The sequence below is a fragment of the Moschus berezovskii genome, chromosome 1 (assembly GCF_049115385.1).
Source record: "Moschus berezovskii isolate FMDL1 chromosome 1, NW_MosBer_1.0, whole genome shotgun sequence".
Lineage (NCBI taxonomy): Eukaryota > Metazoa > Chordata > Mammalia > Artiodactyla > Moschidae > Moschus > Moschus berezovskii.
Genome location: NC_142460.1, coordinates 3,942,823 through 3,961,274, shown reverse-complemented (window position 1 = coordinate 3,961,274; position 18,452 = coordinate 3,942,823). Strand labels below are relative to the sequence as shown.

General features: G+C 54.7%; 1 protein-coding gene across 2 annotated transcripts in view; it reads left to right on the top strand.

Annotated features, from left to right (window-relative positions):
- The first annotated feature begins 1,061 nt into the window (after positions 1-1,061).
- Positions 1,062-18,452, top strand: part of LSS (lanosterol synthase) — a 29,127-nt gene continuing 11,736 nt past the window's right edge. Inside the window, exons 1-17 of one of the 2 annotated variants that reach the window (XM_055415612.2) lie at positions 1,063-1,181; positions 1,922-2,090; positions 2,788-2,926; positions 4,924-5,032; positions 5,707-5,828; positions 6,562-6,658; positions 7,910-8,045; positions 8,273-8,381; positions 9,048-9,166; positions 10,237-10,334; positions 10,591-10,618; positions 12,077-12,133; positions 12,747-12,818; positions 13,080-13,130; positions 13,650-13,799; positions 14,102-14,198; positions 14,941-15,046. In XM_055415612.2, the coding sequence (XP_055271587.2) occupies positions 1,168-1,181; positions 1,922-2,090; positions 2,788-2,926; positions 4,924-5,032; positions 5,707-5,828; positions 6,562-6,658; positions 7,910-8,045; positions 8,273-8,381; positions 9,048-9,166; positions 10,237-10,334; positions 10,591-10,618; positions 12,077-12,133; positions 12,747-12,818; positions 13,080-13,130; positions 13,650-13,799; positions 14,102-14,198; positions 14,941-15,046 (1,673 nt within the window). In that variant the 5' untranslated portion in view covers positions 1,063-1,167. Of the gene's footprint in view, positions 1,182-1,921; positions 2,091-2,787; positions 2,927-4,923; positions 5,033-5,706; positions 5,829-6,561; positions 6,659-7,909; positions 8,046-8,272; positions 8,382-9,047; positions 9,167-10,236; positions 10,335-10,590; positions 10,619-12,076; positions 12,134-12,746; positions 12,819-13,079; positions 13,131-13,649; positions 13,800-14,101; positions 14,199-14,940; positions 15,047-18,452 lie in introns of both variants that reach the window. The other variant, XM_055415622.2, reaches the window with a different exon arrangement.

Below are 18,452 nucleotides of genomic sequence, written 5' to 3'. Positions count from 1 at the left end.
TGGAGAAGCTGTGACATGATGGTCAGAGCTTCTGTAGGGAAGATGAAGAAACGGTGGGGCTGTCCGTGAGTTCCTGAAGAGTTGCCTTTGGGACCTCAATGTCTGCACAATTTCCTCCCAACTCCATGGAGCCCCTGGCTCCGGCTGCACACCTTGAGACCACTTTACTGCCACCCATCCCATTCCCAGGCCTTTCAGCATGTTCTAAATTTTTCTCTCCCTTCCTTTTACAGTCCAGGCCTTCCACATTTACTTACACTGGAACTCCAAAATTGTTAGGCTCCCCTCTGAGTGACCCAAACTCTCTCAGTGTGGCTTCCTCCCTGGGCAAATAAGTGCTTGGCACCGGTACCTTGAAAGCTCCACAGCAAAGCATCCTGAAAGATGCACCAGCCTGTCATCTGTCCCCTTCTGTCGTCTCCTCATGTCTTTTTCTCTCTCCTGTTGCCTCCCCTCTCATGTCCTTTCCCCTCTCCTGACGTCTCTCCTCCTGTCAGTCTCTCTGGTGTCATCTCCCTTCAAGTGTCATCTCCCCTCCTGTCAGCCCTCCTCTCTCTCCTGTGAGTTCCTCTCAGGTGCTCTCCAGCAGCCTTTCTCCCTCGGAAGCCTCCCCCCCGCCCCCAACCCCCGCCCGCGTCGCGCCCTCCGCGGGACCTCGCGGCCACGTCTCCCCTCACTCACTCACCTACAGCCTCCGACCTCGGGCCCTTCCTCAAAGGCACTCGCCGCTCTCCAAGCCCCCTGTCTTCTGGTCTCGGGTGGGACCCTTCTCAAGGGTCAGTCTTAGGCGTCCCTTGGTGGCCTCGTCTTGGCGCTTTGCTCCACAAGTAGCTCGGACGCTGACAGAGTCCCTCCCGGACTCGCCGGTTCACCAAGCCCCGCCCACCGGCGCGCCCCCGCCCACCGATGCAGCCCCGCCCACTCGCTTCCTCGCCCCGCCCCCAGGTCCACCTCCGTCACTGTACTTCGGCTCCGCCCCCACTGCTCCGAGGGTCGCGTTCCACCACTGAGGTACCCGGGCACGCCTCAGGCCCACCCTCCCTGTTCTCTGATTGGCTGCGTGGGCATCTGGCCACCGCGCACGCAAGTCGGCCGAGGCGGAAGACTTCGCTGGCTAGCCCAGGTACTGTTCGCAGGTTGCCGGGAGTCAGGAGCGCGGCACCGGTCATGACGGAGGGCACGTGAGTCCCCGCGCCCCGCGAGAAGGGAGAGCGTGGTCGGGGGCGCCGAGGAGGGGTTCTCATCGAGTCGAGGGCTTCCAGCGAGGCTGCTGCACCGTCCGGTCTGTGGAGACCTGCGGCACCAGCCTTGGGGGGCGGTGAGGGGCAAGCTCTCCTTCGGCGGCGTCGCCCGAGGGCCTTCTGGGGCCGGGCCGGGGTGAGCCGGGTGGGGCCGGGGGTCGGGGTTGGGGCGAGGCCGTGGGCGGCAGTCCGGTGGCAGGTGTCTCCTCTCCGGGAGAAATAATGCGCGATATGTAGGTGCAGAAGCGCCTCTCCTGCTGCTGCTGCTGCGCCTCTGCTGCTGCTGCGCCTCTGCTGCTGCTAAGTCACTTCAGTCGTGTCCGACTCTGTGTGACCCCATAGACGGAAGCCCACCAGGCTCCCCCGTCCCTGGGATTCTCCAGACAAGAACACTGGAGTGGGTTACCATTTCCTTCTCCAGTGTGTGAAAGTGAAGTCGCTCAGTCGTGTCCAACCCTTAGCGACCCCACGGACAGCAGCCTACCAGGCTCCTCCATCCATGGGATTTTCTAGGCAATAGTACTGGAGTGGCTTGCCATTGCCTTCTCCGAGAAGCGCCTCTAGAGGGTTTTTATTTGGCAACAGTCTGCTGGTAGGTTGTTGAGGTGAAACAGTGAGTTCGTTGCGCCTCTGGCCTCTGACCAGATCAGAGCAGATCACTTGAGCATGATCTTTTCTAGGTGTCTGCGTCGAAGAGGGGGACCCTATAAGACAGAGCCGGCCACAGACCTCAGTCGCTGGCGACTCAGCAATGAGTTTGGGAGGCAGACATGGACCTACTTTCAAGAGAAAGAAGATCCTGGCCGAGAGCAGTCTGGCCTGGAAGCTCACCACTTGGGACTGGATACAGTAAGTGTTGATTCTGCTAGGCCCATGCAGTGTCTGGGACACCAACAGAAACTTGCGTCCCTCCCTTCTTAGTAAGGAGCACCAGGAACCAGCAGGGAGCTTTAAACAGCTAGATGTAAGAGGTATTTTTTTCTTTCTTAAAAAGAAGGGATGTGTAATATGTACTTGTGTCACATGTCACCAAAGCTGGTTCCTACAGGAGTGAACTGGGTAAACACAGAACATGAAACCCCTTTACTTCAATCCCTTTATCACTAAGCTGTGTGTAAAAAACAGCTCTAACTTTGTTTTTATTCAGAAAAAGAAGTTTTTGATCCAGCAAATTCACGAGAAATTCAGTTAGAGAGTATGACATACAAATGAGGCCTCCCTGTCACTGTGCCATCCCATGGCTCCTGCCCGAGAGAGGCCTGAGTTCTAGGTCTGAGTGGGCATCAGTGCTCCACCCCACACTCTTGGGCACCTGGTTTATTTACGATTTCTTGGAGAAGATGTGAATAAATTTGAAAATATGTGACTGGAACACAGAACCGTGAGGGAGATTGGCAATACCATCATCAGAATTTTAGGCTTTGAAACAGCTGAAACTTTCAAAGTAATTCAGGTTTGTTACTTTGACTTGGTGTCTAAATGCCGAGGGCTCCTCTGGCCACGCTGCAGACCCCTCAGCTCTTATCTCTTTTTTTCTTCTTTGCAGAAGAATTTCTTTAAGGACTTGCCGAAAGCACACACAGCCTGCAAGGGGGCTCTGAATGGGGTGACATTTTACGCTGCACTGCAGACTGAGGATGGGCATTGGGCGGGTGATTACGGTGGCCCACTCTTCCTCCTGCCAGGTAGGAAGGTGCTGTTGTGGCTTGTGGGTAAGACATCCTTGAGATCCTGGCTTGATCTGGTTCAGGCCTTCGTTGAACATCTGTGGTGTGAGTGAAAGAACAGGTGCAAAGCTAGGAGCTTACATAGAAAAGGTCTGGGGAGGGTTGCCTTGTGCCTGAGTTGTCGTGGTGTTGCTGGGGGATGGGAGCGAAGGCTTAGCTAGCTAGTGTTCTGAAAAAGGAAGCAAGGGTGCTTTGGGAGGTGCAGGGAGGCTCTGGAGTCCCAGTGCAGAGCATGGGCATCTGTGGAGGGCCTGGCCTATGGAAAGGTGCAGAGGTGGGCAGGGTGGTGGGTGGGAATCTTTAAGTCCTGTGTAGGCAGCTTGCATGTGTGAACTCACGGGAAGGCTTGGCCAAGAGAGCTCAGCTGGGAGCTGTAGATGGAGGTTGGTGAGCTGTAGGAGAACTACAGTTGCATCTCCCAGGTACTCAGCTGGTTTGGCTAGATCAGACTCTGCTGCATCCTGGGAACATTTTTCTAAAGCAATATGAGAAATTCTTTTTATGAATTTCTAGCAGTTCATCAAGCTCCCATGTCTGCTTTGACTCCAAGCCCTGCTATCTCCTGGACTATTCAGCTTTATATCCCTGTCCAGGGACCCATGGGCCTGTCCTTGAGGGCAAGTCATTGGGCTTTCTTCCCTTGGTCCCACCTGGAGCCTGTTGAGACTTTTCCCAGGGGTCTTTGTAAGGAGGCAGTGACTGTACTGGCTTGCTGTGACCCTGGGCAAGGTGGCAGGACTGCACCATGCCTTGGCAGACTCATCTGTGACATGGGGACGATGGGAACTAGATTTGGTCATGTGTGCATAGCACCAGGCACTTAGTAGGTGACAGGTCATGGGGATGCTGCATTGGTTTGTGCTTGCTGCTGCAGCTCTGGGCTCAGCCTGCTGCCCGCCTTTCCTAACCCCCACCTCTCCAGCCCTCTGCAGGCTGTAGGGTGGGGCTTTCCTCTCTCCCTCTGGACTCTGGATAGATTCTTTCTCAGGTTAACACTGGCCTGTTTTGGGGTGCTGTCTCAGGGTTCTTCCATCGCTGGCTGAAATTTGACCGGTGTTTTTCTGCTTTAGTTTGGAGAACGCTTCTGGCGGCCATGACTCTGGCCGGTATTGCACTGAGCATCACCGTGGTGATCACTGACTCTAGACCTTCTGGGCTTCAGCCCCAGCCCCACCACTTAGGGGCTGTGCCTCAGTTTCCTTGACTGTAAAATGGGGAAGCCACAGGCACTGCTTCCTGCTTGTGTGTTTCACTGTCTTGAGAGCATCGTACCTGTTACAAAAGGAGATGGACTTTTTCCTATGAACCTCTGTGGTGTCTGTGTGGTGGTGTCTGTGTGGCTGTGTCTGCTGGGGCTTCTGGTGCCTCTGGCCAGAGTCATGGATCCATTCTACAACACGTTGTTGCTGGGGCCTGCCTGAGACCCCACGGGCTCAGTGCCATGGGCATGTGGCTGAAGAAGTTGAGGCAAAGGGTAGAGTGGAAGGGGAGGAGGTGGGGAGCCTTTGAACACCATGCTCAGAGGGGCAGGCTGGGAACACAAGGTTCTTTGTGGGTATTATCTATTGTTGTCCATCTCTCAAAGTGACATGTGCAATTAAAACATTTAATAAAACGGGAACATGTAAATATAAGCAAGTAAACCTTACTCCATCCAGGGATGATCGATCCATTTGGGGTTTCTTTCCCAGTTGGCATGTCAGTAGTGTGGGACCCTGGAGTGGCTGGTGGGTTCTGCACATCCCACGGAGTGTGTGTCACGTGTGCTGTTGCCACTGCTCCTGGGGCCCCAGTTCCGAAGTCCCTGATGGGGTGGGGAGGAATAGCCTTCCCAGGCTTGTTTGCACAAGAAGGGGCCGAGCAGAGAGCTCCCTGTTGTATGGGGTTCCCAGGGTCTCAGGCCTGGGCTTAGAAGTGCTGAGTCCCTGCCAAGGAATATCTGTTCTGCCCCACAGGCCTCCTGATCACATGCCATGTGGCACACATCCCTCTGCCAGCTGGATACCGTGAAGAAATCATTCGGTACCTGCGGTCTGTGCAGCTCCCCGACGGCGGCTGGGGCCTGTGAGTCTGCCTGACCCTGGGTCACGGCATGTGTGTGTGTGCATGTGCACATGTGTTCTTATGTGAGAGATGTGCCTGTTGGCGGGGAATTACTGTAGCTGTGGGCTGGGAGTGGGTGGGGAGAGGGCCTGGCAGGAGGGAATTGGGCTGGAGGCTCCATGCAGGTGGGTCCAGGTTTCCCTGGTGCTTCTTGTCCTGCAGCGGGGGCATCCTGGGCTTGCTGACTCCATACCGGCAGCCTTCATTCCAGAATCCTGTTGCTCACCTCCAGGATGGAGTCGTGGGCGTCTCGAGCTTGGGATCCCAGCCCTCTGGCCTGTGGGCCCTGGGGCAGACAGGATCTCGCCAGTGCCCTTTCCCACCTGGCTGGCTGCCTCTGGAGTGTGCTTTGTGGGCCTCAGGGATGTAGAGTCTTAGCTTAGTCACTGCCACATGACACTGGTCCTGTTGATTCAGTGTGAGACATGGACAGAGGGGGCGGGCAGGCCTGGGGAGCAGTTTGGAACTGCTTGGTTGTCACAGAGGTGCAGGAGCTCTTCCGGAGTATGGCTGTTCTGGATGTTTCTTGTGTAGTTATGTCATTCTTGATTTGCTGAGAAAACTTAATGAAAGCGTTGCTTAATTTCTTAAGTAATGGAAGATGTTGTTTTCTCATCTATTTCCTTCTGCCGTAGGCACATTGAGGACAAGTCCACGGTATTTGGAACTGCGCTCAACTATGTGTCTTTGAGAATTCTGGGGGTGGGGCCTGACGATCCTGACCTGGTGCGAGCCCGGAACCTTCTTCACAAGAAAGGTACCCCCTACCCCGAACACACTGCGCAGTAAAGAGGTCGTGTTACCTCAGTGTGAGGAGAGCTCGCAAATGGGAACTGTTAATAGACAGGTGCAAGGAAGGCATCAAAGCAGGAGTAGGAGGAAACTGTCTACCCTTGCCAGTAAAATTTCAGAGCACAAAGTAAGATTGCCGTGTTTCACAGTTCTGTTTCACAAATCAGCATGGACTCACGAAGGGCAAGCTTGTGGGAGTGTGCCTGGGCCGCACGTGTGGGGTGGAGCTGGTGGAGTTCTGCTCGCCCCTCCGCCTGCTCTACTGTGTGCCTGGCGGAATTCCTAGTGGTGGCTGCTCTCCCCTCGCCCTGGGAGGCCCTTCAGCTCCTGCTGCTCAGAGATCATCCACTGCTGCTCTGGCCCACCTGCCCGCCCCTCACAGACATTCCTCACGCTGTTCGTGCTTCCAGCTTTGTACTCACACACTGGAGGGCCTTCCTATTGGCAGCTTGAAGCCCCTTCTTGGCTCAGGGCTTCGCCTGCACTGCTTTATCTTCCTAGGGGCAGGGTAGACACACTTGTTCTGGGGAAGCTGTCTGTTCCAGCCGATGGTCGTGGTGTGGGTGGTCCGAGGACTCTGGAACCTGCTTGGCACGAGGGGGAGAGGTTCCTCCGCAGCCTGTTGGCCTAGGGGCTCTGTTCTTGAGGGTCTCCTCTTCAGCCAGAGGCCGGTGACGGGGCCTGTGCTCTCCCTCCAGGTGGTGCCGTGTTCATCCCCTCCTGGGGGAAGTTCTGGTTGGCTGTCTTGAATGTGTACAGCTGGGAAGGCCTCAACACACTGTTTCCAGAAATGTGGTATGTGTCCCCCTATAGTCAGTTTGGTGGCTGGGTCACCAGTGTCTTAGCAAGTGGAGCGACACTGCTTGGGTCACTCTCTGCCTGTTAAGTCAGATATGGGACTGTCCATCCAGTGGTGTGGGGTGGTGTTAGGCTCCTGGCAGAACCTGTGCTTGGCTGACAAAGGAGAGAAGGGGGTTCCCAGTTGGGCGGGATGGAGAGAGGGGCAGTGGGGTTGGGTCCTCAGCAGGTGGGTGGGTCCTGTCTGACTGCTTACAGAGCCATTGGGGTAGGGAATGAAGCGCTGGCTTCTCTACACAGGTGGCTGTAATTGTGTTGTATAGATACTCTGAGCATCTGTCGAAACAGAGAGTGAAGGTGACAGCCACGCAGCCCTCCCCAGCCAGGGTTGGGGTGTGCATGCTGTCTTACTGCCCGCCTTCTAGTTGTTTGCCAGTGAACATTAAAGTTGATCCCAGACATCCTGTTTCCCCTGTGAACACTTCAGTGTGTATATTTGAAAGATGAGAATTTTCCTTTCAACAGAACTGTAATGCTGTTTAAAAACTCAGCAAAATCAACACTCATTCCATATTGTGTGAGGTCTACTAGCTGGCGATTTTAAGCATTTTGTGAATTTTAAGCATGAAAGCTGTGGGTGTGTCCAGAACATATAAGCACCTCGGTATCACCCCTAGGAGGTGAGGTCCCTGGGGCGGGGAGCTGTCAGAGGCCCCTCGCACATGTGGTCTGAGGCTGAAAGGGGAGGGTGGAGGAGACCGCCCAGGTTAGCCACCTGGAGGGCTGCAGAACTGTGCCCACGTCAGGCTGGGTGTCTGTGCGAAGCACAGCAGGGCCAATGGTCAGAGTTGGTCAGACTTGAGGAGACACGGCAGTCCTGAAGGTTTTTAGGTAAGAACTTTTAATTTTGAAATAGTTTTCAATCCCCAGAAAAGCTGCAAAGATAGTCCAGAGCGTCTCTGTAGACCCCTCACTTGGCATCTCCGTGGTTAAGGGTTTCTGTTGCTGTGACATGTTGGTCACACGTGGGAACTCACAGGCTCCCTGATCCATTAGGGGCTGCGTCTCCTGGCGTTAGGAGGCACTGGTGAACCAGGAGGGGTTGTTGGCTACTGCAAACTGTGCCCCTCAGGAGCTTGGCCGTGAAGTGCTGAGGGCTGTGCCCACTTGGCTGGAGACAGCCCTGCCTCTGGTGTCCACGGGCTGAAACAGTTGAGGGGGGCATCCACTAACATACTCTGCCCCCAGGCTGTTTCCTGACTGGATGCCCGCACATCCCTCCACGATCTGGTGCCACTGTCGGCAGGTGTACCTGCCCATGGCCTACTGCTATAGCACCCGGCTGACTGCCGAGGAGGGCCCACTGGTCCAGAGCCTCCGCCAGGTGAGCCTGACTGCACATGCCTGCCCCAGAGTGTAGCCCGCCCCGTGTCCCTGAATGACTGCCCAGGGGGCCTATGCTGTTAGATAGGTCCAGTGAGCCTTGGGAAGCGCCCTGGGTTGGACTTGGGGAGGCTGTGCTCATCAGGATCTGCCCCGGGGGTGGAGGAGGGACAAGGGCAGGGGGCCCAGGGCCCAGCAGGTCTGGGCTGAGGCGCCGCCCGCCCACAGGAGCTCTACGTGGAGGACTACAGCTGTATTGACTGGGCCGCGCACAGGAACAGCGTGGCCCCGGACGATCTGTACACGCCTCACAGCTGGCTGCTCCATGTGGTGTACGGTGGGTATCCCCCCGCCCTCCCCACCCTGGGCTGGCTGGGACCCCGCAGTCGGGGGATACATGAAGTGATAGGAAGGGACACTGCCCCTCAAAGTGTCTCCTGCCCTTCTCACCATCCTGTGTTGGGGTCCTGTGGGGACGACGGGAGCCGGCCTTGCACAGCTCATGTCCAGCAGACCCGCCTGGGACTTGGGCTCCTGGACAGAGGATTTGGAGCCTAGGGCCTTGAGGGGCCGGGGGTGTCTCCTCTGTGGAACAGAAGGGGCGGTCCCCAGAGGCCCGTTCAGGCCTGGCTCCCGTGGATCCTTCTGGTTGCTCAGAGCTGGGCGCCTCCCAGTGGTGCTGTGTGAGCAAGCGGCATGTTCCCTTCGCTCCGCCCCCCCACCCCCGCCCCTTCCTCTAGTCCCCCCACCCCACTACCTCCTCGCGCCCGCGCACCTGTCTGCTCCCCGCCCCCTGCCCATCTGCCTGTCCCCTCTTGCCAGTCCGTTCGTCTCCACCTTGACCATTCACTGTTTCCCTAACTGCAGGATGCTGGGGTGGTGCGTGGCGGGGCATGGCACAGCCGCCCAGGCAGGCGGGTGGGGGCGGAGGCTGCCGGCTGTGATGGAGCCAGCGTTCCTCCCGTGTCTGCTGCCATTGATGACCCCCTACCACGCCCCACAGCCATCCTCAACTTCTACGAGCGCCACCACAGCACCAGTCTGCGCCAGTGGGCCACCCAGAAGCTGCATGAGCACATTGCGGCCGACGACCGCTTCACCAAGTGCATTAGCATCGGCCCGGTCAGTGAGCTCACCCCTGGCGTCTGGGCTTGTGTCTGTGGGTCTGGGGATGCGGGCTCCTCCAGGTGAGGTCTCTCCTTGGGATGTGGCCTCGGATCCCCCAGGACCCTTGGCCTGGCCCACACTGTCCCCGGCCTGGTGTGTCTGGAACGTTGCTCCCATCCCCGACTTCCCCACGCCTGATGACCCGCTTCTCCTTTGGAGGGCCTCGGTGCTTGTTTCCATTCCTGACTCCTGATGAGCCTGCTGGTTCGAGGCTCTTGCTTCACTGAGCCTCTGGGCTCCTGACCCGGCTTTGCCTGTTGTGTGCATCCAGGCAGCCATCACAGGGTCAGTCGATGGCCTGCAGCCTTAGGGCGACGGGTACAGGAGGCAGGGTTGTGTGAACCAGGGGCAGGCTGTGACCTCCATGCTAGGTAAGCCCACGGGTCTGCCGTGTGCGCCACATTCCTGACCCTGCTGGCAGGTGTTTGCTGGGCCACATGATACCTGGGGCTGTAAACCACTACTGCTCCACTGAACAGCCGAATGTTTCTCTTTCGACACTGGGGGATTCTGTGTGGGCTCTTAGTGCTGCATAAACAAGTGAGACCTTGGTTTGTGATCTCTCGGTGTGGAAGGGCTGGACCTCTACAGCTTCTGCTTTGAGCAACAGGCCCTGGCTCATTGGCCTCACTTCCAAGTTTCTTCCATGCCCCACAGACAGATCTGCCCTCAGTCCCAAGTTATCTCAAACAGCTCAGGACACCCCACACCCCAGGCACCCATGCAGGGTCCCCGCCTTGTCTGTCACCTCATGGAAGTCCTGCTCACCCGCTGGCTGGCTTGTGTCCCCTCTGTGGGTCACCCTGTCTTTTCCCTGCTGCAGTGCCTCCTCCCTCCAGGCACACCTGCCTCGGCCCCTCGCTGCAGCCTGGTTTTTTGGTCTCGGGGCTTGGAAGCTGAGAGTGCTCGGGAAAGTGGTTAGAGCAGTGGCGTGGCCTGGAACAAGGCTGTGCTGGGGCCGCAGCCCTCAAGCCCAGGAACCCGGTGGGTGTGGGGCAGGGCCCTGACCAGGCTTTCTCCTGCAGATCTCAAAAACTATCAACATGCTCGTGCGCTGGTATGCAGATGGGCCGGACTCTGCTGTCTTCCAGGAACATGTGTCCCGGATTCCTGATTACCTCTGGTGAGTGTGCGGGAGGCGAAGCCAAGAGCCGAGTGCTGGCCTGTCTGGGGGAGGCTGGGCACAGCCTGTGTGTCCCTCGGTCTGCGTTACAGGGTGGCCTCTTCCCCTGTGGGCCCTCCGCGTGCTGGGTATGGGGGAGCCGTCCTTGTGTGTCCCATGCTGCTTGGGTGGGTTGCTCTCCGGACGTGAACTCTGGGCTCCTGACGTCTGCACTGCCTGTGCTCCCTGACCCAGATCATTCTCCCCCTCCCTGTAGGCTGGGCCTAGATGGCATGAAGATGCAGGTGAGGGCAGTGGGACCGAAGCTGAGTCCTTGCCACCATCCCGCCTTGGGTTTGTTCACATCCCCACTGTTTCCTCCCCACATGGCCTGTTGGCTTGAGGTCCTGTGTCTGAGGGGTGCTGCTGGGCCCTCCTGGGCAGGTGCCATCTGGCAGGAATGTTGATGGGCCCCCGGGGTGGTGGGAGAACCGAGGGCTAGCAGCCACCCTGTGGGAGTGGTCTGTACACTGAGGTCACTCAGCTGCAGCTCAGAGGGGACGAAGGCCATGGGGGGTTCTTGGCACTAGCCAACTGCTGCTGGTTGCTGATCTTGCAGCTCACACACGGGGTCTGGCTGGTGGGGTCAGGACAGTTTGTGCTGTTTGCGGGTTTCCAGTGTCTGGATGCTGTAGATGTTACCCCCACTTGTGTCGTATGCATGGCCCTGGGAGTGGGGCTGCAGGTCACAGGGCGGCCTGGGCTGACCCAGTCCTCTACCAGCAGCAGGGGCCCCAGAGGCAGCCAGCCAGGAGCTCTTGGGCTTTGCTCTGCAGTCACTCAGTGTGGAACAGGGTGCCCCTAGCAATGTCCTTGGGTCACACTAACTGTTGGACCGTTTGGGATGGGTGCACGTGAGCCTGACCCTGCCCCGCACAGACCACCTGCCCAGGTGCCCTTGCTAAGTGTGCTCAAGCCTCTCTTCCAGCTTCCTGGCCCTTCTTCCAGCATTCGATCCCCTCTTCTAGTTGCCGGGGCCCCACACTGCCAGTCTTATGTGAAGTATCCCAAAACCCTCGAAGTTGAGGAAGGTGGTGAGCCTCCAGCCCTGGAGCTTCTGGTTCTGACGGAACTACCATGTTGTCCCCTGGATCTCATGGTAGCCTGTGGTGGGTTGTGCTGTGGGTTCACTGGTATCCTGATTTGACCCAGGAGGCTGATCCTTAATATCACCTTCGTCCTGCACTCTCCCGGTGTTCTGCTCTCCTGGGCTGTTTGTCCCTAGGGTGTCCACCTTCCGCCTGCTCTGTGCCCTGGTCTGATCAGGGCTTGATCAGATCAGGTTTTTGTGGCCTGAGGCTGTCTTGGTCGTGTGCTTTCTTCCCATACATTGTGCAAAGCCATGATGTCTGGGGCCACTGAGGGCCACCAATCTGTCTTTGCTCCATGCCACTGGGTGGGCAGTGGAGGCCATAGCATCCAAATCCTGGAAGTGCCCTGAGGAAGCCCCGCCCTAGCTGATATTCTGACGAAGGCAGGTGGGGCTGCCTGACCCATGTCTGTCTGCCGGACCACCCGCTTAGGCCCTGTGGGTATCAGAGTGCAGAGCCCAGAGCCTGGGGTCAGGGGTCAACTGGGCTCCCACCTCTTCAGGATCCGGTGGAGGCCCCTGCACCCTCTTTGACCCTCTAGGCGCCTGTAGGATCCAGGAAGTTGGGGTGGAGTATGGGAGAGACAGCTGTAACGTTATCCTTTCTACACAGGGCACCAATGGCTCACAGATCTGGGACACTGCATTCGCCATCCAGGCTTTGCTGGAGGTATATGGCACTATCCCTCATTCTCCAGCTCCCCTTCTGTGTGTCCACCCCTGCATCCAGCAGACATGGCGCCTGCTGGCCCTGACCCTCCCCTCAGCTGGGCTCTGAGCCTCTTGCCTGGCAACTCTGGGGGGTGGGGTGGGGGGCGGTGCTTGAAGGCTCCAGGGATAGGGAGCCTTGGGGGATGGTTATGGAGGTGATGAGGTGGTGGGGTCTTTGGGACAGGGCAGTGGGCTGCAGGCCCTCTCAGTGCTCAAACAGCTTATTATGGTTATTTCTGAGTACATGCTGGAGAGAAATAGGAACATGTTTTCATGCTGGTAGGAATGAGGTTGGCAGGATGGGGACCCCCAGGAAGAGGTGTGGGCCACGTGGCAGCCTGCCTTAGACAGGCAGGGACCCTGTGTGGTGGGCTGGGGCTGGGTGCGGTGGAGAAGCCTGCTTCATTGCTCCGCCATGTCCTGCTGACTTGGCGGCAGAACCCGAGCCCACTGAGACTTGGGGGGTTTGCCCCTGGCTCCTGGGGGTGGTTGGGTGTCTCCAGTAGCGTCCAGGGACCAGCCACCGTGCAGACAGATGCTGCCGAGCATCTCAGCCCCTTTCTCTTTTCCAGGCAGGTGCACAACACAGGCCGGAGTTTTGGTCCTGCCTGCAGAAGGCGCACGAGTATCTCCGGATCTCACAGGTAAGGCCAGGCCTGGCCCGTGCCTCCCACAGACGGGGCTCTCCTCCTTCCCTCTGCCATCTCCTGCTCAGGCTGTGTGGGATTGTGGATTGGGGAGTGGGCTGGGAGGGGTGCCCTCTGCTGCTGGTGACTGAGGGGCGGCAGCCCTGGGTCTCCACACCTCCCGTTGTGCCGGCCCCTCCTGCCCCAGTCTGCGTGTGTCCGGTGTGGTAGTGACGTGTTCCCCCTGCCTTCCCTGTGTGTTCCTCGGATGCTGCCCAGGTGCCAGACAATTTCCCCGACCACCAGAAGTACTACCGCCAGATGAGCAAGGTACCACGCCCCGCACCATCGGCCCTGTTTAGCTAGGCCTTGCCTGTGGGGAGGAGTCTCTCCCAGCCTTCTGGGGCTTCCTGCTCTGATAGACGCACAGGGTGGGGTTCCACCGAGGCACCCATGATATTCCTGACCTGGAGTCGTGCACAAACCCAGTAGCTGAGCTGCGGGGGTTTCACTGCACCACGTCACACACACGTGCACTCAGCAGCACGTGCAGACGTTAAGCAAGCTGTCAGACGTGAACGGGAGGGAGGGCAGGGCTGGCTGGGTCATTCCTGCAGCATGCGGGGCGTCAACACGGCCACAGCTGCCACCTCACAGTGGCTGCTTGTGCCCTTCCTGAGGTGGAGCCTGCCTGGTAGAGGCTGCAGTCCTTGTACTGGAAGCTGGGGGCCTGTCTGCATGTGTGTGGCCTGGGGCTGTGGCTGTACCTCCCCATGATGGTCAGGCATCAGCCCTGCGAGGACAGGAAAGGTGCCGTGGCCTCCACCCTTACAGCCCGGTACTTTACAGGGTGGCTTCAGCTTCAGCACGCTGGACTGTGGCTGGATCGTGGCCGACTGCACTGCTGAGGCCTTGAAGTCCATCCTCCTCCTGCAGGAAAAGTGTCCCTTTGTTACCAATCATGTCCCACGAGAGCGGCTTTTCGACGCTGTCGCTGTGGTGAGGCTGCTGGGTGTGGGACTCCCATCCCTGAGGGTGCTGGGCACGCCGAGTCTTGGCCACCCAAGCACAGACCCTCTTAACATATCCAGGTCTTGTCCAGGTTTTACATGGAGATGGCTCGTTTGGTGGTGCATGTGTGATTTATAAGTGATAAGCATGTGTGTGCTGGGAAGGGATTCCAGGTGGTCCCAGGGTGCCTGGTTGACAAAGTGCCCACTGTTCTGGGCACCCAAGGTCTGGGCTGCTCCTTGGCTCCTTGCCTTGCGCGGATTCTCAGGACCTTCTCTCACTGGTTTTAGTTGCTGAGCATGAGAAACCCCGATGGAGGGTTTGCCACCTACGAGACCAAGCGTGGGGGACACCTTCTGGAGCTTCTGAACCCCTCCGAGGTCTTTGGTGAGTAGTCGACCTGTCACGTGGTCACGGACTCAGGTGCCCCACGTGTCCAAGGCGGGACCTCCTGTCAGCGCCTGCAGCTCTTTCCCTGCTTTGGGGTGGGGGGCGGTGCGCAGTACCAACCAACCACTGGCGGGTGAGGTGGATGTGGGCAGATGCTCTGAAGAGCCCCCAGGCACCAGACTGTCTGGGCTTCTCACCTTCCAAGGGTGTGGTGACCCTGGTGGTAGATAGGAAAGCTGCAGTCTGCCTCTCGGAGGTGGGTGGGACTCACTGGGGCTCTCAGGTCTGAGCCTGGGCCACTCCTACTCTGTGTTTGTGAGGGCTGGCCTGTCTCCGGAGCGCTCCTCATGGAGCCCTCGAAGGGAGGTGATGGTGGGACCTGTCACCTGTGTCCTCCCAGGTGTGGTCCATGTGCACCCTGTTTCCTCCTCTGGGTCTCCATTTGTTGGGCTCCTGTAACTGGCAGGCGTGCTCCCATGCAGGCCTTTTTAGGGTGGGTGCAGTTCCACTGTGCGCCCTGCTCTTTCACCCTCCCACCAGCCTGGCCATCCTGCAGCACAGACGGGCCTCCAGGTCACCTGTGCTGGTGCCACCCTCCCGCCTGGTGGCTGTGTCACCAGGCTGGTCACTGGTGATGTTTCCTCCTTTCCTCTGGAGGACTGTCAGGCACCATGTGTTATGGTACTCTCCTGTGTCTCGGTTTGGCCTGAATTGCCTCAGTCTTTCCTTCGTTTTCCAGGGGATATCATGATTGACTACACATATGTGGAGTGCACCTCAGCAGTGATGCAGGCACTGAAGACCTTCCACAAGCAGCTCCCAGACCACAGGGCCGGGGAGATCAGGTAAGGGATGCTTGGCCACGCAGCACACGTGCCATTAACTTGGGGCCAAGCCCTCAGACAGCCTTGATGTCATTGAGAGCAAGCCATTTGCTCGCTTGGGTGCTAGGGCAGGGGGCCCATCTCAGAAAGGGGGCTCTGGAATGAAACTCATCTAAAAATGGAGGAGGTTCAGATGCTTCTGGATCCAGTTGTACGCCCTGAAGTATATCAAACGTGTGTACTGGGGGTCAGAGTAGCACGTTATACCAAAAAAGCTATTCTTTGCATCTTCTTAATAATGTTGAAAGAAGACACATAAAGGTGTGCCTAGGAGACACCACGGGTTCAATTCCAGCTACTGCAGGTGTCACTATAATGGGGGTCACATGGATTTTTTGGTTTCCCAGGGCATTTGAAACTTATGTTTATGCTATATTGTAATCTTTTAAGTGTTCAATGTCTAAGAAAACAATGTACGTATCTTATTTAAAAACATTTCATCGCTAAAAAATATTAACCATCATCTTAGCCTTCAGCGAGTCGAATTGTTTTTGCAATAGTAACATCAAAGATTACTGATTATAGATCACCACAACTGATATAATAATAATGAGAAAGTTTGAAATATTGTGAGAATTACCAAAATATGACAGAGACATGAAGTGAGCAAATACTGTTGGAGAATGGCACTGATAGACTTGTTTGACGCAAGGTTGCCATGAACCTTCAGTTTGTAAAAAAAAAACAGTATCTGCAAAGTTCATAAAGCAAAGCACAATAAAGTGAGCAATGCTCCACCTGTATTCAAATAATAGAATTTTTACATACACCTTTCCTGGTAAAGTTTGGCACATGTTCAGAGAAGCGCACAAACCCTACATGTAGCCCTTGGGTGAATAATGAAGTATTCACCCACACACCCATGTGACCACATCAGGCAAACACGTTACCAGAAGCTCCCCTCCTGGTTCTCCTTCCCACTGTGGTCCCAGGTGGAATCCCACGTCTGTCTCTGCTGTCAAATACAGATCCCATACTTTGTTTATGCATATGCTGTCATGGATCTTTTGGGGCCTCTCAGTGGGTTATGATGAACCATCCTGCTGTGAACCCTCTTAGATTTGTTTTTTGGGGCATAGAGGTTCCCATTTCTTGAGGATGTGGATGAGGACTTGCTGCTGTGTTATGGGGCTTCTAGGCAAGTTTTGTAGATTTTCCTTCATCCTTGTATGATTCTGTTGTTTCATGATTCTTGGTCATTATGTGCTTTCCTTTTTATAGATTTATGGACTTGGTAAGTATTTTGTTCAGGATTTTGTCAAAGGTTTTTATTTTGTTAAATAGCTCAAGGGAAACCGATGAATCATTGAAGCAGTTATTAATAACAATTTATCATGCACACACCAAAAAAACAGTTTGCAAACCAAGAGTGCTCAAACCAAAACTCTTAATGAGTTGGATATATATTGTTATAAAGCAGCTTATATTGTGAGAAAACAGAATGTTTATTCTTCACAATGTTGGTTTACAGTATTAAAATATTCAGTGTTTACTTTGTATCAAGTTTGAGAAGCAGTTTTCTTTTTGATTTCCAGAGGTGTATGAACTCCTTATTGCCAAATTCAGACTTAAATTGAAGAAAATAGGGAAAACCACTACATCATTCAGATATGACCTAAATCAAATCCCTTATGATTATACAGTGGAAGTGAGAAATAGATTTAAGGGACTCGATCTGATAGATAGAGTGCCTGATGAACTATGGACGGAGATTAGTGACATTGTACAGGAGACAGGGATCAAGACCATCCCCATGGAAAAGAAATGCAAAAAATCAAAATGGCTGTCTGGGGAGGCCTTACAAATAGCTGTGAAAAGAAGAGAAGTGAAAAGCAAAGGAGAAAAGAAAAGACATAAGCATCTGAATGCAGAGTTCCAAAGAACAGCAAGGAGAGAGAAGAAAGCCTTCCTCAGCGAATAATGCAAAGAAATAGAGGAAAACAACAGAATGGGAAAGACTAGAGATCTCTTCAAGAAAATTAGAGATACCAAGGGAACATTTCATGCAAAGATGGGTTCAATAAACGACAGAAATGGTATGGACCTAACAGAAGCAGAAGATATTAAGAAGAGGTGGCAAGAATACAAGAAGAACTGTACAAAAAAGATCTTCATGACCAAGATAATCACGATGGTGTGATCACTCACCTACAGCCAGACATCCTGGAACGTGAAGTCAAGTGGGCCTTAGAAAGAATCACTACGAACAAAGCTAGTGGAGGTGATGGAATTCCAGTTGAGTTATTTCAAATCCTGAAAGATGATGCTGTGAAAGTGCTGCACTCAATATGCGAGCAATTTTGGAAAACTCAGCAGTGGCCACAGGACTGGAAAACATCAGTTTTCATTCCAATCCTAAAGAAAGGCAATGCCAAAGAATGCTCAAACTACCGCCCAATCGCATTCATCTTACACGCTAGTAAAGTAATGCTCAAAATTCTCTAAGCCAGGCTTCAGCAATACGTGAACCATGAACTTCCAGATATTCCAGCTGGTTTTGGAAAAGGCAGAGGAACCAGAGATCAAATTGCCAACATCTGCTGGATCATGGAAAAAGCAAGAGAGTTCCAGAAAAACATCTATTTCTGCTTTATTGACTATGCCAAAGCCTTTGACTGTGTGGATCACAATAAACTGTGGAAAATTCTGAAAGAGATGGGGAATACCAGACCACCTGACCTGCCTCTTGAGAAACCTATATGCAGATCAGGAAGCAACAGTTAGAACTGGACATGAAAAATTCCTTTCTTAAGATTCCTTTTCTATAAATCTACAGCTTTTTACATCCATTCAGGTTTTGTCCTTTTTCCTTTTTTATTCTGGAACAATCACTTTACCTTAGAACAAAATTACTTTCTTTTTTCCTTGAACGAACATGCATATTTATCCCTCATGCCTTCTACTGAAAACATACATCCGACTTCTATATAGTCTGCTTTTTTCATCCGTATTATTTCTTATAGTTTTGTAAACAAAGGAACAAACTTAGCTCTTTTGCAAATCAGTTTTGGCAAGGGAACTTGCTATAGGCAGTTTGTATTTTCTTTGAAAAGCCTCTTTTTTAAATGCTGTAGTGTCAACTTTATTAGTTCAAATATTATTTTCTCAATTTCAGAAACTTATAAAGCTTATCTAGAAAGGATGCAAGGCAGTTGTCACTCTAGTGTGTGTGCGTGCTCAGTTGCTTAGTTGTGTTCGACTCTTTATGATCCCATGGATAGCCTGCCAAGCTCCTGTGTCCATGGGTTTTTCCAGATGAGAATACTGGAGCGGCAACACCGTTTTCTCCTCCAGGGGATTGTCCCGACCCATGGGACAAGCCCATGTCTCTTGCGTCTCCTGCACTGGCAGGCGGATTCTTTACCAC